This window comes from Papilio machaon, chromosome 10 (assembly GCF_912999745.1).
Source record: "Papilio machaon chromosome 10, ilPapMach1.1, whole genome shotgun sequence".
Lineage (NCBI taxonomy): Eukaryota > Metazoa > Arthropoda > Insecta > Lepidoptera > Papilionidae > Papilio > Papilio machaon.
The window spans coordinates 7,026,374-7,049,201 of NC_059995.1; the positions used below are offsets into that span (position 1 = coordinate 7,026,374).

At 36.3% G+C, this 22,828-nt stretch overlaps 4 protein-coding genes across 4 annotated transcripts; 3 read left to right on the top strand and 1 right to left on the bottom strand.

The window, feature by feature from the left end:
* The first annotated feature begins 1,026 nt into the window (after positions 1-1,026).
* On the top strand, positions 1,027-4,074 carry LOC106718188 (sodium/potassium-transporting ATPase subunit alpha-B). The gene has a single exon (XM_014512201.2). It carries the CDS (start codon positions 1,027-1,029, stop codon positions 4,072-4,074), a length of 3,048 nt encoding a protein of 1,015 aa, XP_014367687.2.
* A 7,020-nt stretch (positions 4,075-11,094) lies between these two features.
* On the top strand, positions 11,095-13,058 carry LOC106718141 (cuticle protein 7). Its single transcript, XM_014512152.2, has 4 exons — positions 11,095-11,214; positions 11,540-11,707; positions 12,017-12,247; positions 12,409-13,058. The coding sequence occupies exons 1-4, from the start codon at positions 11,203-11,205 to the stop codon at positions 12,520-12,522; spliced, it is 525 nt and encodes a 174-aa protein (XP_014367638.2). The 5' UTR covers positions 11,095-11,202; the 3' UTR covers positions 12,523-13,058.
* An 858-nt stretch (positions 13,059-13,916) lies between these two features.
* LOC106718155 (intraflagellar transport protein 56) lies at positions 13,917-18,428 on the bottom strand. The gene is made up of 13 exons (XM_045679786.1): positions 18,311-18,428; positions 18,077-18,202; positions 17,661-17,844; positions 17,304-17,359; positions 17,022-17,197; positions 16,819-16,878; positions 16,395-16,541; positions 15,704-15,827; positions 15,423-15,602; positions 14,975-15,172; positions 14,662-14,817; positions 14,441-14,547; positions 13,917-14,207 (listed from the first exon to the last, which is right to left on the bottom strand). Exons 1-13 carry the CDS (start codon positions 18,311-18,313, stop codon positions 13,994-13,996), a joined length of 1,731 nt encoding a protein of 576 aa, XP_045535742.1. The 5' UTR covers positions 18,314-18,428; the 3' UTR covers positions 13,917-13,993.
* A 168-nt stretch (positions 18,429-18,596) lies between these two features.
* On the top strand, positions 18,597-22,601 carry LOC106718019 (oocyte zinc finger protein XlCOF6.1). Its single transcript, XM_045679741.1, has 7 exons — positions 18,597-18,845; positions 18,914-19,223; positions 19,660-19,920; positions 20,519-20,717; positions 21,284-21,373; positions 21,790-21,936; positions 22,411-22,601. The coding sequence occupies exons 1-7, from the start codon at positions 18,723-18,725 to the stop codon at positions 22,556-22,558; spliced, it is 1,278 nt and encodes a 425-aa protein (XP_045535697.1). The 5' UTR covers positions 18,597-18,722; the 3' UTR covers positions 22,559-22,601.
* The last annotated feature ends 227 nt before the right edge of the window (positions 22,602-22,828 follow it).

Sequence of the window (22,828 nt, forward strand, 5' to 3'; positions counted from 1 at the left end):
ATGAAAATAAATATAAGCTTAAATTGCTACTGTCCGTTTAAAATGAAAATGGAATATATTGTCTGTAGATATATTTAATAAGTACAATGAGATATCCTGGCTGCTGTAAATGAATTAGCGCCAGAAAAGACACCTACGTCATATATACATATAAAAAACCTATTAATTATTAATAAATAGTTTTCAATTTAGAATGTTAAGCAATGTTCATTTAAATTCCTTCTTAAGTACATTTAAAAAATAACAGCATGTATTTAAATTAATCTAAGTTGCCGTGTTCTTGAAACAAATGTACGAAAATATTTTATAATACCTGTCATGTTTTTTTCTCAGTCTCGAAATCAGAATGTTGTTTTAAATGACTTGATGTTTGTGCATTATGAGAAAAAAGTTCATCGAAACGAAAAATATTTTATTTATGAACTATATAACTATTTGTTTTCGTAATTGAATTTAAAAGTATAGCCGCATAATTTATAGGTAAAAGAGAGTTACTCAAAAAATCGTACTTCATGAACTCAATTTAGGCGGAATCTGATGGTAGAGAATTTTATCAAGTATTGTTAAAAATATTACAAACTATATAATTCGTTAGTCAACAATGCAGTCTAAAGTATTTTTCGTAATAAAATTATATTAAGTATGCCGTTTTGTTTCATTTTTTTTAATTTAAACCATTTGATTAACAAGTTATATTAACAGTTTCTAGGTTGTTGCCCCTGGTATCTTTTACCTCTGTTGCTTTTTGAGATTATAATATAGCGCCTGGTACAGTGTAATAAATGAAATTGCTGATCCACTGCAGCAGAATTAAATGCTCTTAAAAAAGTATGATAACCATTGGGATTTAAAGTTATTTATATAAATCTTGTATCGTAAAATTATTATAAAAACTGTAAAGTTAGTATGGATTTTAAAAGGAAAATAATACTGACAGCTTTCAAAAAGAAGAATGTCAAAGTTGCGGTAATTATTTATTGATAACAATCGTTGTGTAATATGACATACAATATATAATATAATACAATGCCACACAAGGAGCGCCGTCGCTCCAGCAGCTCGCTGGTCGGTCTGCGGCGGCCGAGCACCCAGCACAGCTCCGACGTGTCCGAACTTAATCTATTGAAAGAGGAGACGCACACAGGAGATCACTTTCTGACGCCGGCGCAGTTGGAGGTCGTATACCGCACCAACATCACCAACGGCCTCACCGAAAGCCTCGCCGCCGAGCTACTTGAGCACAACGGACCCAATGAGCTCAAAGAGCTGCGCGGTACTAGCTACGGAAAAATATTCCGACGCAACCTCTTCGGCTGGTTCCAGTGCGTGCTTTGGTGCGGTGCCATACTTAACTTCATAGGTTACCTCTTCTCCGACATGGTGGACTCTGGACACGGGGGCGGTCACACTGGCAAGGACTACTTGTACTTAGGATGCGTCATAACAGCCACTATTCTTGGCACCGGCTTCTTCGGCTTCTATCAAGAAGCCAAAAACATTGCAGTTATGAGCGGCTTCGAGAAAATGGTGCCGGTGGACGCGATCGTGATTCGAGAAGGATTAAAGAAAAAAATACCAATAAATGGAATCGTCGTGGGCGATATACTGGAGCTGAAGAGCGGAGAGATTGTCCCAGCTGACATCAGAATACTGGAATCCAATAATTTTAAAACGGACATGTCTTCTTTAACCGGTGAGTCGAAGCCGGTAAAGCACACTCCGAAGTGTACGAACAAAAACCCTCTGGAATCCAAAAACATGGCCTATTTCGGGTGTACCATCGTGGAGGGCACGGCGAAGGCGGTAGTGGTGGCAACCGGAGAGTTGACTCAGATAGGCAAGATCGCCGGCCTCGTCACCGGCCTCGAGAAGGACGAAACGCCCATTGCTAAGGAAATAACTCATTTTATAAAACTCGTTTGTGGAGTGGCCTTCACATTTGGATTTTTATTTTTTATAATGGTTTATTTTGTACAAAACAGTTGGCTCTCGGCTCTACAGTATATGCTCGGAATTATCTTAGCGAACGTACCTGAAGGGCTAATAGTAACATTAACCGTGTGCATGACACTGTCGGCTAAACAATTGAAAAAGAAAAATTGTCTCGCGAAAACTTTGCAAGCTGTCGAGACTTTGGGGTCGACGTCCTGCATATGCTCGGATAAAACGGGTACGTTAACAGAAAATCGAATGAGCGTTACGCATCTCTTTTGTAATTTCGCCATATACGACAAGGAAGATCACACGCACGTGTCTGATTCGACGTACGCCGAGCTGTGCCTGGCGGCGTCGCTCAATTTGAAAGCTGAGTTTGCGCACGACAGCTTGAAATACCCCGTCAAGCAAAGGAAAATTATTGGCGACGCATCAGAGTCGGCGATACTGCGGTACATGGAAATCAATCGGTCCGCGACGCAAACTCGGGAAATGAATCCGAAAGAAGCGGAGATACCTTTCAGTTCGGCTTACAAATATCAGGTCACCATCCACCGAATGCAGGCCACCCAAAGTTATTACCTGATTATGAAAGGTGCTCCCGAGATCATTCTCGAACATTGTATTAACGTGTTAACCGACGACGGAATCATTCCGATCACGCCGGAAATAAAGAAGGAACTACAATCTTACTTTATTAAAATGGCGAACATGGGCGAGCGCGTGATAGGCTACTGCGATTATAAACTCCCGATAGAAACTTATCCCCTGGGATATGCATTCGACGCTCAAAATCGTAATTTTCCAATCGATGATTTAAATTTCATCGGCGCTATATCGATGATAGATCCTCCTCGAAAAAATATCGACAAGTCTATAGCTCTATGCAAACAGGCGGGTATTAGAGTCCTGATGGTGACGGGCGACCATCCCGTCACTGCACTGTCGATATCCCGCCAGTGCGGTACGATAACGCAACCCACGGCATACGATTATGCTTTCGAGCATCACATAGACTTAGCCGATGTTCCGTTACACATAAAAAACCAATTCAAAGCCGTCATCATCACTGGCGACGAGCTCAGGACGATGAGTGTCAACGATTTGAAGATGGCGGCGAATAAATATGAGGAAATAACATTCGCCCGCACCAGTCCGCAACAAAAACTTTTCATTGTGGAAACGCTGCAGTCCTTGAAACACGTGGTTGCAGTAACGGGAGATGGCGTCAACGATTCCCCCGCCTTGAAGAAAGCCGATATCGGCATCGCTATGGGAATAACCGGCACCGAGGTGTCCAAGCAGGCCGCCGATATGATTCTTTTAGATGACAATTTTGCTTCCATCGTGCTTGGTATAGAGGAAGGTAGACGCATATTCGATAATCTCAAGAAAACTATAGCCTACACTCTAACTTCTAACACTCCCGAGATGTTGCCTTTCGTTCTGTACGCACTCTTGGGCATGCCTCTGCCTATTACTTTGATTTTAATTCTAGTCATCAATGTGGGCACGGACTTGTTGCCGGCGATGAGTCTGGCGTACGAGACGTCGGAGGAGGACATAATGTCGATACCTCCGCGAAAGCCAACGGATCGTCTCGTTAATAAAGTATTGATTTACATGGCGTATTTTCAAGTCGGTTTGATTCAGTTCTTTGCTGGAATGTACGCGTACTTTACGGTCTTCGCGTCCAGCGGGTTCTTTCCTTCAACGTTGATGTTTGTGCGCAAAGAATGGGAGACGCCGACGCACACGTTCCTTGACACTCTGGGTCGGCCGTGGTATTACCATGACAGGAAGCACGTCGAGAGGCAGGCGCAGACCGCCTACTTTGTCGCAGTTTGCTGGACCCAGATATCTGACGTCATCATTTGTAAAACGAGACGCATCTCATTAATCAAAAAGGGTATGCGCAATCATGTTTTGAACATTAGTATTGTTGTTAATTTATTCGCTGCACTTTTGGTGACTTATTTTCCTTTGTGTCATGAAGTTTTCAATACGGAATCACTGTTGTGGTATCATTTCTTCTTGGCGATACCGTTCATGGTGCTTATGATAGTAGGCGATGAACTCAGGCGATATATTATCCGGAATAATATCTCTAAATGGGTAGAGGAAGAAACCTATTACTAACTGTTAAAGTAAAGAAAGTATAAATATCTCGAAGAATTATGTTTTGTATAGTCCGAATTTTTTTTGTTGTTTTTCCAATTGTAAGCATAATTAGTAATTTTATTTAGTTGTTAAAATATGTTAATATAATAATCTTGTAAACGTATGTAATAAATAGAGTAAAATATCACTGAAATTTTATTATATACAACTTTTATGACATACATACCAATATAATTTTCTCACGTCGAATATTATATATCTTCGTCAACTACTATTAAAGCAAATGGAATAAAATAAAGACAATTGGCAATTAATCACTAACAACTGACAAATTATAAGGGCGTTGTTCCTGTGCTGACAAATTTTCTTTATCAAACATTTAAATCTACAATTTTTTTTCAAATATCTGGCCACTGACTCTGTTCCACATACTTTTGTTCAATAAATTGTTGTGAACAATTAGTATGGCATTTAATACAAGGCTGCAATTACAAGTTCAGGTGTTGTTACGTTGATAAAAAGTGTTACCTATTTTATACAGATGTCAAAATCAACGCGAAAGTACAGTCAGCTTCATAAATATAGTGGCAGTCAAGATATCCAAATATATAGGAACACCTAAAGTGATCAATTATATAAGTACAACCAAAGTCATCAAATTAATTGAAGCATCCACTCTGCTCAAAAACACCGGAGCGTTCACATCGTCATATATATGAGTACATTCAAAGTGCCCATAATTATAGTAACAGACAGAGCGTCAATAGTAACGAAGCATCGAAAGTATGCAAAAATATCGGAACATTTGACAAAATTGAACTCTATCTCTATTCACTTAAGATACACTTTGAAATATACTACTTCTGTTAAATTCATTTGACATTTTATAATCAAAACATTTTTTTGCTATTTACTACAAGTTTACGTCCCGCATGACAGATACTAGATAGATAAGCAATATCAAATTTTAATTTGTCACCATATATGCCAGTTTGGCCTTACGGCTTAACTGTTCGCTGTAATACGCAGTTTTGGCGTTTCGAATCCCAAACTTTTTTTTACATTTTTTAAGGTTTTTAATTTTATTATCAAAGCGTTATATAAAATTAAACTTTATCGCAACAATTATTGGTTACAACAGTAGTCGAATACGACATCTTTAAAAATTAAGGAACCACAATATTCCTTGTCCCTTTTTTTAACCGAGTCGTCATTACCATGTTTTTTTAGCCGACTTCAAAAAGAAGGAGGTTATTATTGTTCACGTTTGTTATTGTAAGTTTCGTCATTTAATTCCGCGCGGACTATGTCACAGGCGACATCGAATACGTGTAATAAATCTATGCTTGGAAAATTCTACTGCAACCGGACTGAAGATACCTAACAGTAAGAGAAAAATATTTTGATACAAATTGTCAATTAATTTAACACAATTTGTATACTTTCAAAGTGTATTTCAAGGATATGGATATACGAGTAGAATTCAATTTCAATGACCGCAATGACAAGTGAAAACACTCTCCGCCCACTCGCTTTATTCCGAGATGGCCGAACCTAATCGTTATTAATTTTATATAAATATTTAATACCCCAAAAATAAAAATTTAAAATTGTTTTTGTTAAGTAAAAAACATATTCTAAGTACACTACCAGATTTTTCCTTTTCATTAAAAAAAAAAAGCTCTATATGTGATTGATAATATTGAAAAATAAAAACCTTGTAAGCCTGGGATTCGAACCATTAAACTTACGTACTGCGGCGAAAATAGTAAAACACTGAAACTAGCACATATTGTGACAGAATAAAATTTGATATTACTTACTAGCTTTTACCCGCGACTTCGTCCGCGCGGAATAAAAAAAATGCTCACAAGATAAAAAGTTCCTATGTCCGTCTCCTAGTTCTAAGCTATCTCCCCATCAATTTTCAGCTAAATCAGTTTGACCGATCTTGAGTTATAAACAGTGTAACTAACACGACTTTCTTTTATATATATATATAGATTAGGTATCTGTCATGTATCGTCAATTTATAAATTTTAAACTTTATAATAATAAGAAGAAAAATGTTGGGTTGTCCGATAAGTTCGTGCCCATTTTTAAGGGAAGTTTTAAAGGCCCTTAAGTTTTGGAATACGTCTTTTAAATTATATTTGTTCGATTTTATTGCAAAACGTCTTATGTATTTCGGCAAAAATTAAGTGAATCAGTTTTTATAAAAAATAGAAAACGGGGTAAAAATTATCCTATGTCCGTTTCCTCGTTCTAAGATACCTGCCCACCAATTTTCAGTCAAATCGATTCAGTCGTTCTTGAGTTATAAATAGTGTAACTAACACGACTTTCTTTTATATATATAGATATGTTATCTAAACATGTCATATGTTTTCAATAACTGTAATATATTCGGGTCTATTCTAAGCTACCTATTAAAAATCGGAACGAACTTATTAGACAACCTATTATGTTGATACAAAGCGTCAAATGAATTTAACAGAAGTAGTATATTTCAAAGTGTATCTTAAGTGAATAGAGATAGAGTTCAATTTTGTCTAATGTTACGATATTTTTGCATACTTTCGATGCTTCGTTACTATTGACGCTCTGTCTGTTACTATAATTATGGGCACTTTGAATGTACTCATATATATGACGACGTGAACGCTTCGATCTTTTTGAGCAGAGTGGATGCTTCAATTAATTTGATGACTTTGGTTGTACTTATATAATTGATCACTTTAGGTGTTCCTATATATTTGGATATCTTGACTGCCACTATATTTATGAAGCTGACTGTACTATAATTTGAAGACTTGTATTTTTTAAACGCTTCTAATTATCTTCCGGTGTGTCTTGTGCTGGTTTAGAGCTCTTAACTCTTTATAAAAATAGACATAGAAAAATTCTTTCATCGTTAGTACTGAAATAGGATAAAAATTGAAGTCGTAATCTTAGACAAAATGAAACATCCTTTATCATATTATAAATAGGTCCGTGGGCTTAGCACGAATATTTGTAACAATCACCTTCGTATCGACTAAGTCAATAGCGTCAAAATTAGCTTGAGATTTTTGGTATTCTTTACGCCCGATAGGGGGGAGGGGGGCGCTGCATAAATTTTTATACAATCTTACAGTTAGTTTGAATTGGTAATTCGAAGAAATCCCTCTCATTAGCTTTATTGTGAACCGAAATAAATAATTCCATAATGCCTTGTCATCTTTGTAAATAAAATTTCTGCGAAGCGATCTTAGCTTTGCTTGTTGAGAAAATTTTATGCGGTCAGTTTCAAACTGCAATATAGATAAACTAGTGTTTGCGACATAAGGCATAGTAGAGCAGCCCACATACTGCACCGTATATCGGTCGATTTTGACGTTTTACAAGTATTTCTGTCCAACTGCTAACTAGGCTAATCATGAATAATTCTGTAATAGAATTTTGTATGACTTACAGTTGAACTGGATCTTATTTTAAATTGACTTTTTTATGTATGTAGCTAATGAATGAACATAATTAGGTATATTTAAAATGGCTGATAAATCTGTTAAACACAAACAAGAGAAGTACGCGACTTACCGCAATTGCAAATAATAATAATTAGGAACGTAAAAAGCAACTGTTACATGAAACAGAAATAAAAAAAGTGTTATATCGACGCCCCCATCGAATAATCCTGTAATGCACACTTACCGGGTTTTTGCTTTTCCGTCGAATTCGGCATCTAAAGGTCCTATTACATGCTGTGATTTTTTTTTATATTTTTCTTAATGTTAATTACGGAGATAAAAAGTCATTATTGAAACAGATTTTTTTTCCTTCATAGCACAGAATACGTCCGGAATACATGAATGAAAAGTAAATACAATGTAGCTATAAAAATTAGCTTTGTTTGATTCTTGTACAATAATTATTGATGAAGTTATTAAAGAAATACGGTTTTTTGCTTCTCCTGAAAATTTTGATTTTCCTATTACGGGGTTATTCGGTAGGGGCTTCGATATTCGGTGTTTTAGTAAAAGCAAATTTAATAAGCGTACTTAAAATTTAACATATTTATCTTATCGTTGGTTTCTGCGACCAAAATCCCTGTTTAAAACGTATCGTCATCCCCCTCATTATCTTTGACAAAACAAGTATAAAAATATTTTTATAGAAGGATTTGGTCTCAGAAACCAAGGATTAGTCTTTCATGGTTACAAATCTGAATATTTAATTATGAAAGACCTAATTAAGTAATCCAAAGCTGGTGTGAAGTTAAAGCTTGCATCGAGATTAAGACATGCGGCACATGAATGGGGCGCGGCCATTCTGTATGAATTTAAATCAGATCTCACATGCTCGCCGGTGCCTTACCGTACCGCATGTGTGGTGTGACCTACATCGCATAACTCGATCTAATACTAAACTACCTTTATTAAAAAGTTTCACACGAGGACAGAGCAGTAGGAGAGAACAGAACTGCTATTGTTTGAACGGACAGGCCGAGACAAAATAGACCGACAAAATCTGACTCACTTGGTATAAGTGAAACTAATTTACAATAACTTATTAGCGTTCCTACGTAAATCTCAAAAAAATGTCACGAGAACTTTGTCTGACCTAAGTTGTTTGGTCAAGTCTTGTGTGCGTTTAAACACTAGCAGTACTGCATTGTCTTCTGTTTTTACTAACTTTTCTGCACTAGTGTGAAACTAGCATTACTACTGAGACATTCTAGGCTATAAATTCGAGTAGGTTACATTTATTAATGTTCCTAGATATGCTCAATGTTAGAGATGAGAGTATGTTTCGTTACTGTATTCTCTAAGCGTAAAAAGAAACTTAATATGTTATAATATTTCTGAAGATAATTACGCTCTAATAAATATACTCTAATATATAAATACGCTCTAATTAAAAAAATCACAAAACAAATATCTTCGAACAACAAAACAACTTTCTCTAGAAATGAAAAACCACTAATCGTGGGTTTCTGAGACAAAATTCTCCATTTAAAACATTTATTATTTCTGTTGTTAAAGATAACGAGAGAGATGACAATATGTTTTATATAGAGACTAGCTGTCGCCCGCAACTCCGTCCGCGCGCAGTTAAAAAAAACTAATAGGGGTATGAATTTTTTCTTGACTTTTAAACCTTCCCTAGACCTCCACGAACATTTCAAGACTAAGATAAGATAAATCCGTTCAGCCGTTCTCGAGTTTTAGTGAGACTAACGAACAGCAATTCATTTTTAATATATAGATTTTGGTCCCAGAAACCCACGGTTTTTCGATCTCAGATGTATAAAAATCTGAAGCTGATTTAAAGTAGAAATAAATATATATTCATAGATAAGATACATAAATCAATATTTTCTCTAAGTGGCAGAATTCGTATACCTTTTCAATATCGGTAATACATACAGCGTGAAGGCTAAATCACAAAAAGTAGGCGAAGCATTAAAAATGTAACGAAACACATTGATCACTTGTATACGTGAAAAATACAGATATGTAAGTATTTTGTTAAATGTTCAGCTGATGCAATATAGACTAAGTATTACGCGTTTTGTGTTAGAAAATTACATGATAGTTTAAGAGTTTATTTTTGGAACGAAGTTACTTATCGCGCGTTGTGAAAGGGGGCTAGACGGAAAAAATTCTTACGAAAAGTTGTCACGACACTTTTTGCTATAGACGAATGAGCGCTACTTCACCATGGTAACGACGTGACAATATATATATATATATATATATATATAACGAAAATTCATAGAAATAAAATGTACTTCTTGTGAAGACTTAAGTTTTTTATTCATAGAATAACCATTGGTTCCTTCACTAATTAATTGAAAGCAACTTCGTTCCATCCGGGTGTCCCTTGACTTTCAAGTTTTTTTTATACATGTAATGTAAAAAGGCACTAGATTTTTGTTAATCTGCATTGTTGCCTTTAGATAAATCAAGTTCAAATGTTCGTACTCTATTTAGTCAATGAGAAGTCAATGAAAATTAATTAATTCAAAATAAATACCATAATCATATGTAAAGTAATTATTTATTATAAATAATTTGCAAATGTATGATTGAATACGCATTTTTAGATTAACTTGATATAAATTTCGAGTAAATTAGTTATCTAAATGTATTTATAAATATTTAATTACTGTTTAGGATGTGTTGATCACCGTTGATTTCTGAAATGAAAATCTCTATATTGAACATATCGTCGTCCCTGTCATTATCTTTGACAAAACAGAGATAATAATATATTTTAAATGGAGATTTTTGTCTCAGAATCTCACGTTCAGTATTGCAGTTATTTCTCTTGTTGAAACTTACCTATATTATGTCATAATATTGAAAAGAAAGATTTTCATAATTTATTAAGGGCGCTACTGATATTGTCTAAAACTGCATTTAACTTTACGTCAATATATTGAGTACTAACTTTTAGAATAATCTTAAATATTTGCTCTCATTCTTCACGTAAACCAGAAACGACCATAATAAGTTGTCAGCCACATAAGCAGCGGACATAAAATCTACTAGTGCTGTATTTTTTCGACCAGTTCGACCTTTGCTGTTTGAATAAAAACTTTTGATATCGCCTTCGTCAATTAACTTACCTAAAAAAAATGACGCTTGAGCAAATTTTGCCCTATACTTAATTATTTAAGAATGTGCTGTTATAAAAGGTTATTGACTTCGGCGAGGATCAAAATTTTTACAAAAAATTAGTTCCCTATCAATATTAGTAAGTATTTTTATTGGAGGACCATGTTTCATTACTTTCCCTTCATTTTCCAGTATATTATTTCACCAAACGATAAGATATTTAAATGAATAAAACGTTTAGGATTAAGTTTTAGACACAGCTGCAGTATTAAAGTTAGTTAATAGAAGCTTTAAATTCAACATTTGACAAGAATATGGAGCAACGGATACCGAATTGTGCTCGATCCGTTGGCGCCGTGTTGTGGTCTGAATTCTAAAATAAAATAAACTAGGCGGTACCATAAGTTGAGCACGAGTATCCTTGATTGCGAAAACTATACCAAGTTTGCAGGGCTGGGTTCCACTCGCCTGGCTTTATATACCCTCCCGCGGAGAGATCGCGGCACACGTGCTACACACGGCAGGACAGACGCACGACACAGTCATGTACGCTAAGGTACGAATTATTACGTATTTTAACCCTTAAAATGTAAATTCAACACTTGCGGCTTATTACTTCATCTTGACAGAGAGAGATAAGTTAGACATCTGATGTAGTCGGAGGTAACTTGGCTAATAAACATATGAAATAAAGCAATAGTATTTCTAATTCGTAACTTTGAACTATCATGACAAAAATAGATTCAAAAAAAGCTCACATTGCGCATTCTTAAACAATTAAAAGAGAAGCTTAATAACAATAACGGAAACGCCACACTCTCTTGAACATAACTATAATAGTGTACTGCCTCAGTTAGCATTAATAGATTGAGTGTTTTCAGTTGTTAATGTTGTGCTGCGCGTGGGCCGCGGTGTCTGCAGCGCCGGGTCTCCTGGATATCGGGCTGTCGCACGGGTACGCCGCGCCCTCCTACACCATCGCTGCTCCTGCCATCACCACACACGCAATAGCCGCCCCGGCAGTCGCCACTCACGCCATCGCCGCCCCTGTTAGTACACAGCTTCCAAGCTTAGAAAATCCTAAAAAAAGACATAATTTTGGGGGTTGTATTAGATTAACCGCAATCCCTTCACTAGCTATCGCGTTCAGAGTTTTTGGTTATCTTCATTCTTTTCGCGTGGAAACTACAAATATTTAAAATTTTGTGTTTTAATCTTAATTTTTTATTGACTAGAGAGGCCAGTTCAACGTTGTATCTAATCACCGATTACCCTGTATATCTTAGATGATAAAGGAAAAACTAGCGTTTTCGACTTTTGTTAAAAATAGAACTAAAATATTGTGTGTAATTTTATAGGTAGTCCGTGCGGAGCCCATCGACCCTAACCCAGCATACAGCTTCTCGTACGGGGTAGCGGACCCCCACACCGGCGACCAAAAGGAGGCGCAGGAGACGCTGCAGAACGGCGTCGTCCACGGCTCCTACAGCCTCGTTGAGCCCGACGGCCACGTGCGCAAGGTCACCTACACCGCCGACAAGGTCAACGGGTTCAACGCCGTCGTACAGAGGACTGGTGGCACTCACGCGGTAAGAGATCTAGTTTACAAATCAGTTCTAATGTTCAAGCTGCTTCTAATGTTTTATTTGTGAAAGTATTAAAGATGCCGTCTTTATGGCTTTCAAAAATAGAATTTGCTGTTTATAAGTTGTATAGTGTAAGTTGAAATTGACTAAACATTGTTCTGCAGGCTCCCGTCGCCGTAGCAGCACCCATAGCCAAGGTAGCACTAGCACCTGCACCCGTCGCTGTCGCCGCGCCCGTAGCCAAGCTCACCCTGCCGGCGCTCGGCCACCCCTGGTAGAGTCGCTTCGACAAAGTACTGCTGTGTTGCTGATCGGCTATAGGACAGGCTGCAACCCCTCAAGCAAGTGCCAAAGAGAATATGGTGGGACGCTTCACCAATGCTCTCGGACGAAATAAAGACTTCCGTTCCAAAGATGGCGGATTAAAGATGGCGGTTGGTTTTTGAAAGTTATTTAGTTGGTTGTAAGTTTGATGCATGGAACATGATAACGAGATATAGGGAGAGTTAAAATAAAATAGCTTAAACAAGTCTCTTTGAGCAAGAAGTTGTTAAGGCTTGATAAAGGATGAAGTATTGCAGGGGTTGTAAGTATTAGGTTTTTGGGTTGTCGTTTCGAAGGGTTTTTTTACATCCGCTCGGCAACACAGCAGTAACAATGACCTCGCAGTGTAACGTGGAAATGTAACTAATTGTTTTATTTTTATTTATTTCGTACTGCTTTGACTGTTGCTACGGATTTGATCTTGACGCGTTGTATTACTATAATGTAAATATTATGTACTAGTTTTTAAATAAATGCAACTTATTGCGGTCATGGGTTTTTTCATTATTAATTACTTCAATTTTACAATCACCTTCATCTAGAACAAAATGAAAATATATAAATGTGTCAGTCAATTTTCAAAGGAAGCCTTATTTCATAAAAACTAGAGAAATGCAAGTAATTGTTGGTACATAATCGAAACTTTAAACGTAAGTAGTACTATAATGACAGGTTATCGCTAATTAGAAAAGTATTTACTGCGAAACTTTTTTAATCTATTTGTACAGCGATTACGTATATCCGTACATCTTATAAAGTCATTTAATCCGGTCCCGCTGGGCAACCATTAGGAAACTATATTTATAAAAACGATTGGACTGTCGCACAACCTAATACAGTAAAATATTTAATGCGATTGGGTAAAGTTGCATAAATATCTAGGCAATGTGCATGTGTTCTATTTTTTATCACCTTTGTAATGAATACTAGTTTGTGTACAAAAACAGGTGTCCATTGCTGCAACCAAATGTGTAAAATTTGCAAGGATAATGTTATAACATACATTAATGTTCTAGATACAGGACTGTACAACTTTTTATTATTGAATAGTTTTAGCCTATCCCTATTACAGTTATTTAGAATTTAAAGCTCTGAAATAACTGTAGTTGATTTCATTTGCATAGTTTAAATAAGTGAAATAATGTCCACAAAGTAAGTAGATTTTTCCATTTAACTTACAACAACAAATTTTATTCGAATTTTTTTATTTCTATACCTAGTTTTTTTGAATACAGAATAGTTTGCTCTTATTTTTTTTTCTTGAAATCTACATAAAAAAGCAATAAATAACATATTAATTATTAATACCCAGTTTACATTATTCCAGTACAGCAATCGAATTCTGCGGTAGATTTTATCGCTGGACTGGAACAATGTAAACTAGGCTTAATTTTTCGTTTACAGTTCGTTCCAGCTACGTTCAGTTCAAACCGGTATCCTGTTCTGGTGCGCCCACTTGGTGATGGTGCGCGCGATGTGGTCCGCAGCGGGGCGCGCTGGGTTTCTCGCGGGGGGTCCGCGCAGTAACGCCAGCGCCTCCCGCAGCTCGCCCGCGCCCGCCTTGCCCGCGGCGGCCGCCTGCGCCACTCCGCACACCGCGCCGCGCAAACCCTCCCACATCTCGGGACCACCGTCCAGCCTAAAAGAAACGCATCGGTACGTCCTTAATACCCCTCCCCTTCTTCCTGAATCCGCTGATATTCACACGGGGTGAACAAGATCCCAGGTTACATTTAATACAAAAAATGAATTTTTAATATTCCATTTGCCTAAACCCACTTAAATGGCGCACAAACCCAGTCTTATTCCCAAATCCCAGATTCGCCACATAAAACAAGCTTCAATAAAGCGTATTCTTATAAATTTACGTACCGATCGAGTGTTTGGAAACATTTCGCCGCTACAAGGAACTGCCCCATACGGTAACTGTCATTAGCTACGAGTTGCAGAAGAGCGAAGCCATCAGGAGTGCCCGATGCCTAGACCACAGTATAAAAAAGATAAAATACATTTAAAGAAGATAAAATTTATGAAACCGTAACAAAAGATGGCGTTTTTTTACAAACTTCAAGCAACTTATAACAGAGCAATACCTTGGAACAAATATCCCAGGCGAGATCCGCCTCCTTGTTCATAACATGACATCGACATAAGAATGACAGAAATGTGAAAGAGCTCCGTATTTCTTCATCCTGAATGGCCAATAAACATTCCTGAGCTTCACGATAGAAGCCGGTGGCAGCTTTTGCCTAAAAAAATTCACATATGAGGCACCATTTACAAATTCTACAGTACACAATGACATAAGTAGCTTTAAGTTAAGGAAAAAATTTGCTAACATTACATGTTGCTTTTTTAGACACGATTTCTAACTATGAAATAATGAATCCAAAACTTGTATCTTACCTGAGCATAATTAAAATTAAAAGTATCATCATTGACAAAGAAGCTCTTGATGGAGTTGAGATAGACGAGGACCTCCTCGAACTGTCCGGCGAGGAAGTATGAGGAGGCCATGCACTGCCTGCCGGGGATGGTATCGCACTCCGATGCCGAGCTGCCCACCAGGTGAAAGTTGTGCTGTGCCAACTTCATCTGCTCCTCCTGAGGCAAACAGGCCAAAAACTTTACACTGGATACTTAACTGGATATATTTTGGCATCCTATACATTCGGTTCTTGTTACTTCGGAAAAAATCAACAGCCTACAGGACGTAAGGAAATTATTTATACGATTTCAAGCTATAAAAGTGTTAATTTTTGTTTTTACAAATTATCACTAGTACATTTTACCGTCTACCGAAGTTTAACGTAATCTGTACAGTTCTTCTTTAATTCTCTTTAACTATACTCACATCCCCAGTTTCATTGTAGAGCCTGACAGCGACGACAGCGCGAAGTATGTAGTGCAGCGGCGAGCTGGCCTCCACCGGCTGCAGCAGGTCGCGCGCCTCCAGCGCCTCGCCGCGCCGCAACCTCACACACGCCAGGTTCAATCGAGCTTCCGGCACCACGTCCACCAGCTCAGGGAGCACCTGAACATGCACGTAATCAAGGAAGAGAATTATGTTATATTTATAGCGTCTTTTAAGATGTCTTAAAACCACTATGTTTCACTTATACCTAAAATGCTAACCTTCAGAGCGCCTTCCCCGTTGCGAAACACAATGAGATTGTGTCTCACAAGGTCCTGTCCAAAGGTGTGCTGCTCTGAAGATATCTGCTTCAATTCGTTCTCTGCAGCTTTACCATTATACAACCTTACAACAAAATAATAAAATTATACTATTATAACCACAAATTCATTTTTTTTTCTCTTTCCTTCTCTTTCCTACACAAAGATGCATATCGTCCCTTAGCTAACAACACCGTATTTTTATTAAGATTACATTTTTATCAAATCTCCTGTAAACTTGATAAAAATGTAATTTTTAGAAGAAAAAACTATCTAAGTTTATTTAAAAAAATCGGTGGATTTATTAAACAATTTCTTAATAAAAACGTTATTTAGCGGTTATTATATCTGTAGTCTTTGTCGATTTATTCTTTCTTTCTTTACCTTTCAATTATTATGTGACCAATGGTTAGACGCGGAATGAACAACTCCATCTTATGGCATTAAAATGTAAAAAACCGCCAATTTTCGACTTGAACGATGTTGTAAGCGAAGGGATGATATGCCAAACTCTTTCTATTGTTATGAATACTAACAGGTATTCGTTTAATATTATACTATTAGCTTATTAGTATGTCATGTTCTACTTAGGGTAAATGAACAGTACATGACACCTCAGACCCATTTATTATTCCCGCATTTGCTTACTTACCTAAACAAGTTGCAAGCTTTAAGGTTGCCAGCGACGGTAGAGGTGGGATGCTGCGCGAGGTAGACGCCCAGGACTTCCTGCGATACGTCGTAGTAATCCAGCTTGTAGTAGCAAAGAGCCACGTACACGTTCAGAGCAAGGTACGTGCTGGAAGTTATACTTTGTTATTTACTTAACGTTGATTTCTGAGACCAAAATCTCTATATAAAACATGTCGTCATCCCTGTCTTGAATTACTACTGAAGTTTGACCAATGGACAACAACTCGTTACAGCAATTCTATACAACTTACTTCAAAATAATAATAGCTATTGTTTCAATTATTTTTACTCTAGCTAGTCTATCTATGTAAGAGAATGAATTAAGACCAAAAATATTACGTAACACTAGACTCACTAGATACTGAACAAAAGAAAAGATGTACCAGTTTGTATGAGCTAGTACTTTAATCCATTCAATTGCATCAGTCTGGTATCTTTTATATCTGAAATATTATTCAATATGTAACATACATATGTGCAAAACAGTGTGCGTATTAAAAGTGAGTATAAGACCTTATATAACAAAATTTGTTTTAAAGCAGAACCTCAAGACCTTTAAATTTACATTTAATGAAGTGTCAATCACCGTCTATCGAGCAATAACTTCTTGTAGACATCAATAGCCTCCTGGTAATGAGCACGCAGGTAGTGCACCGCAGCAAGGCTGAGTTGGTCCTCGGGCACATCTCTAAGCGCCGCGTGCGCCGCCATCAGGCCCTCCTCGTCACCCAGCTTGTGTGCCAAGTGCAACTGTAGACGGTTCTGTGGAGTACGTTAATGAATCAATTGAAAGCACAGAGCAACTTGCCACTCTCTGTGGCGTTGCTATAATCTAGTAAAGACTAATAACTATTTGATATGTACAAACCTTTAGTGCACAATCCGGCGCATTTTCTAGTGCGTCCTGCGATTCTTTGTACATACCTGAATAAAACAAGATCTCTATTTTACAATCTTCACAATTGAGAGATTACAAAAAGTAAAGCGGTTGATTTTCTAAGCATCGTCGTCTTTCTCGAATTTTGATTTCGCTTTTTTAGGATTGCTTAATTAAATATACCTTAAATATTTCAGGTAATTAGGTACTTAGTTATAGTAAGTTTCTACCGTATTGGCTACTAAATTTCATTTTATTGCAGTATGAAACCTTGTGCACCGACCCTATGAGAGTGGCATGATGATATCACTTTAGTAGTATAAAAGTGCCCTTTTTAAATTATTTTACCCAAATAGAAATAGCAAACAGCGAGATCGATGGGTAAGTTGTCAACAATGCGGGTGTCAAGGTTATCCCGGTCTTGCAGCTGTAGATATAGATCCAGTGCACGGCGGTAGTCGCCCAGGTGAAACCAGCACCACGCCGTCCACACCTCGAGCCATACGTCCTCTCTGCCTTCGTGTTTGTGGAACTAACAACAAAGTAACTCGTTTATTTCTACAAAGCATGACATACTGACGTTCATTCCTAAGAATTTTAACGAGAAAAATGTTTCACTGTGATGTTTTACTCTGGGCACAATATTTTGCGAGTACAGAAACAAAAAAATAAACGAATTAGTAATTCCTGAGAAAATCGGTTTAAGTGGAGAATTGTAGATTTCTTAATATGAAGTTTATGTTCCAATTTGTTAAAATCCTTACTTCAAGCAAAGTTATGGCCCCAACATAATCCCTTTTCAATATGAAATCTTCAAACTCTGGGAAATTCTTCTTAGCGGAATGGCTGCCGGTGCGGTTCTCTGTGGCTGGTTTTGATCGAGAAAGGATCTAAAAGATACATGGAAACAAACAAATTTAAGATTTGAATCTTTGCAAGAAGCAAGCTCTAGCTGGTATTTAATGTGCAACTTATAATTAAGCTACCAACTTACATACCATTTTACACAATATTCACAATGTATTAATTTATGTTAAATAAACGTTAATACGGAAAAATATTGTTTACGTTGTCATGACAACCTTGGGATGCAACAAACCACCAAACACAAACACAACCCCGTTTAAAATCAGGTATATGGAAAAGTGCAAATAATAATCATGTAATATTCTATAGTTACAGTGACAAAAATGATCGGGTATGAATCTTTTAAACTTTTTTTGTGATAATGAACGTTGTGGAAGTGTCAAAATCAAAAGACATATTTGTGATTGTGACGTTGTATTTGTTGATTTTATTGACGTTTTGTCAGTATATTCGTCTTCGTTTGTATTTGGTTAATATGTTCGTCGTAGAATATGAAATATATTTAGTTGTGTTACACGATAGTTAACATATTTGCACATAATTATGGATGACTGCAGGATATGTTTAAAGTGCGAAGGGGATAAAGATATATTCCATTTAGAAGCCGAAAAAGTAAACGAATCTAAGAATTTCTTGGAAATACTGGTTTTTTGTTTAGATATTGTTGTAAGTAGATCGTTTTAATACTTATTTCATAGCAATCTCATTTTTATAATCTTTCTGTTCTATTTTAGGTTTCACCAAACTTTAAACTTGGTAGAAAAATATGTTCAAATTGTTACAGTAGAATAATTGAATTTGAACAATTTAAAACTCTTGCTTTACAAAATAATGCTTATTTGCAAAATTTACAATTGAACGAGAATATAACAAACGAAGTATTACTCGAAGATGAAATCAAATGTGAAGATAATTCTGATGAAATTAGCAATAACAATGAAATTGATGTTAAGAATTACGACATGTTTTCATCTGATGACGAGTTCCTCAGTGTTATCAAGCAGATTAAGTGTGAAAATGCTTCAGAAGATACAAAAGAAAATGGTATGTAGTCAATACTATATCCAATAAAATATTTAACTATTAAAATATGCTTTAATATAAGTACTGTATAAATAAGCATTCTAATAGTTAATTTAATGTATCGATTTTTTTTGTTATAATTTGATAGTAGAGGTTATGTGAAAATATTAAATATTGTTCTAATGGCAAAATTGTGGAATATCAATTAAAAATAAGCAGGATGCAATACAGTTGTGTTAACAGTACTGCTACAGTAAAAGAGCAATATAAAACAAATTATAATCCATATTTCCACCCAAGTAGGGTTGTCCATAGACAGGCTGCCGGCCGTAAAAAAGCCAAAACTTTAAGGTTTGTAAAACCTTGTGTGCTGACCCTATGTGAGTAGGAAAAGGCCAGGGAGATGATGATTGTATTCCCAGTTTTCATATTAATTGTGTTATTATTATATTTTCAGACCCTGTCACAAAGGAAGTATTCAAAAAAAAGAAAAAAGAAAAGTTGAAAGTTGATAAAAAAAGGAATCAAATTTGTGAGCAGTGTGGAAAGACAGTTGCAAATTTGAAAAGTCACAGGAGGCTTCATAACTCTATTGATGAAAGGAAATGCTTTAAATGTAAAGTGTGTGATAAATCATTTTCTAGCCAAAGTGCAAGATACAGGCATAATAAAATCAAACATCTTGGTATAAAATCTCACTGTGATATTTGTAATAAAGGTAAAGAAAAGAATACAATACCTAATTTTGTCAAGATTTCAAGAATTCCAGGCACAATAATATGTAATTTGAGCTGTTTTTATTGATATTGATAGTTCTTATATCAGATCTATTACCATACATATATGAGTATAGAAAATTAATTTACTTTTTAAAATTTTTGTAAACGCTTTACAGCTTTACAACATATTCGAGTATTTAACATGTACATTAAATAGCATTATAGAAGTTAAAACTGGCTGACAATAATTTAAAAAGTCCATCAACTTTACCTATATGGGTAGCTGTCGCCCACAACTCCCTTTGTGTGGATTTAAAAAAAAAACACTTAATTAGTAGCCTATATGTTCTTTCAGACTGTGTTCCACATATTTTTCAAATAACTAAATTAATAAACCAAATTTCATCGAGATCCATGTAGCCTTCATTCAGCATTCTTGAGATACCTTGTAACAAACTTCCATCCATCCATCCATCTAAACATTCACATTTATAATATTAGTAATATGTAGCTTAAATAGCTTGAACCTAATTCTGAACAGACATGTTGCTTTACTTTTGATACATTTTAAAATTATCCATAACTTGTTTCTTCTAGAGGTTGTGGACCTAAGAGCACATAAATTGGTGATGCACAATGCTGGAGACATGCAATATGTATGTGTACCTTGTGGCAGACGGTTCATCTGCCAATCAACATTAGACTTACACTCTACAATACACACAAAAGAATTTGCCTATGGATGTGATATCTGTGATAAGAAGTTCCGTTGTAAGATTACCATGATGGCACATAAGTATGTTTATTAACTGTGTATTATTGTCTATCTTGTACATACTAGCTTTTACCCGCGACTCCGTCCGCGCGGAATAAAAAATAGAAAACGGGGTAAAAATTATCCTATGTCCGTTTCCTGGTTCTAAGCTACCTGCCCATCAATTTTCAATCAAATCGATTCAGCCGTTCTTGAGTTATAAATAGTGTAACTAACACGACTTTCTTTTATATATATAAAGACTAGCTTTTACCCACGACTTCGTCCGCGCGGAATAAAAAAAAAATAGAAAACGGGGTAAAAATTATCCTATGTCCGTTTCCTGGTTCTAAGCTACCTGCCCAACAATTTTCAGTCAAATCGATTCAGCCGTTCTTGAGTTATAAATAGTGTAACTAACACGACTTTCTTTTATATATATAGATAGATATAGAAGATATGAACAATTTTTTTTAAATGACTGAAAGGGATAGTAATATAGTCGAACCTGGATAAGCGAGAAACCTTTATAAGATATAATTCATTTAAGTTAAATATTTCATAATGAATTTTTAAGCAAGTAAGACATGTTTATTTTCACTTTGTAGGCGGCAAGTGCATGACAAAGAGAAGTCGCATCTTTGTCAATTTTGTTCCAAAGGTTTCTTTAAGAAATACCATTTGCAGGTACATTTGAGGTATGTCTAATATTATTTACATCATAAATTTTTAATATATAAGTATGTTACAAAAGCCGATTTTCAAATTGTTGGTGTGGCAGAGAAACTAAACTGTTTACTATTTTAATAAGTTTAAGGTGATATTTTTATTTTAAACACGATAAACGTTTTTATTTTGTGCTTTTAAATAAGATTGTTTTTATTAGACTTATCGTTGGTTTCTGAGACTAATTTTTTTGAAAATACTAATACTATACTAAATTTTGCCAAAGATAATGAGCGGGATGATGATTTGTTTAAAACCAGGATTTTGGTTTTAGAAACCAACCATTACTTTTCGAAGTCACGAATGGCTGTGGCTTTACTTTTAGGCAATGTAACATGTGTGACGTCACATATCAATAGGTATAGAATCCTCCGGCAACATGTTCCAGGAGCCACACAAAGGAAAAACCCTACCAATGTCCGGACTGCAAGAAATATTTTGTGTCTAGCACCTCGCTGAAGACACATATGTTCCTTCACACCGGCCTCAAGATGTTTGCTTGCAGGCTGTGCGATATGACGTTCGCCAAACCAGGGTCAGTTGTAACAAATAAACCATGTTACTAACCACACTCAGAGAGGTTAAGTGGCCAAACTAGCTGGGTGCACTAGTTGGGTGCACGAATTGGCCGGGTCGACCGGTTAAATACCACGACCACACAGAAGACAGGCGTCAAGTGGAAGTAATTCCGCGTTTCGTCTGATGAGCGTCGTACGGGAGGCCTAATTTTAGTCCTCTTTCCCTGGAAGTGAATTTGGCGGAAGAGGGGACTCATAGAAAGGAGAAATATCCTCTTTCTGTGCGTCCCCTTCTCCGTTAGTTAAAGGTAAGGTATAAGGTAAGCAACGCATCTGCATTTGCGGCGAATCCAGGTTGCCGTTTGCCACTTTATGATATATAAAAAAAAACAGTAACGGCTCCCAAGGTCACATAGTCTTGACCATTGAGTTGCAGCTTATGTATGTTTTAAATTATTTTTACAGTATTATATTTATTCTGTATTTGTCAGGTACATACGTGCCCACATGATAAGTCATACTAAAGAGAAGCGTTACTCGTGCAAGTACTGCGACGCGCGCTTCGGCCGCTCTGACCACCGCAAGCGGCACGAATTCAACGCGCACGAGCGGAACTATGGCTTAACGAACAAGAAATAAAGATTATAATCGCAAAGCATAATACCACGACCTTGATTGTTATCTCTCTGTCGTTTCGTTTGAAAAGACAGAGATAGCATGTTTTTGTACAGGTGTACTTAGAAATGTGAGTTGAGAAAGTTTTTTATTTTATATAGTTTTTCATTCCATTGGATTTTAGTCAATTTTATGCAACAAGTTTGTGCGAACATCGAATTAACAAAGTTGATTATCTTACTAATGTTATAAATGCGAAAGTTTAGATGGATGGATGTTTGTTAGAAGGTATCA

Coding starts and splice junctions, on each gene's coding strand:
- LOC106718141 (XM_014512152.2), top strand. Junction 11,708..12,016: donor CTCACGCCATCGCCGCCCCT/GTTAGTACACAG, acceptor GTAATTTTATAG/GTAGTCCGTGCGGAGCCCAT. Junction 12,248..12,408: donor GGACTGGTGGCACTCACGCG/GTAAGAGATCTA, acceptor ATTGTTCTGCAG/GCTCCCGTCGCCGTAGCAGC.
- LOC106718019 (XM_045679741.1), top strand. CDS start 18,723: ATGGATGACTGCAGGATATGTTTAAAGTGCGAAGGGGATAAAGATATA. Junction 18,846..18,913: donor TTTTTTGTTTAGATATTGTT/GTAAGTAGATCG, acceptor GTTCTATTTTAG/GTTTCACCAAACTTTAAACT. Junction 19,224..19,659: donor AGAAGATACAAAAGAAAATG/GTATGTAGTCAA, acceptor TTATATTTTCAG/ACCCTGTCACAAAGGAAGTA.
- LOC106718188 (XM_014512201.2), top strand. CDS start 1,027: ATGCCACACAAGGAGCGCCGTCGCTCCAGCAGCTCGCTGGTCGGTCTG.
- LOC106718155 (XM_045679786.1), bottom strand. Junction 17,360..17,660: donor TGTTTGCTATTTCTATTTGG/GTAAAATAATTT, acceptor TGTTTTATTCAG/GTATGTACAAAGAATCGCAG. Junction 15,828..16,394: donor AAAGCTTGCAACTTGTTTAG/GTAAGTAAGCAA, acceptor TTTTGTTGTAAG/GTTGTATAATGGTAAAGCTG.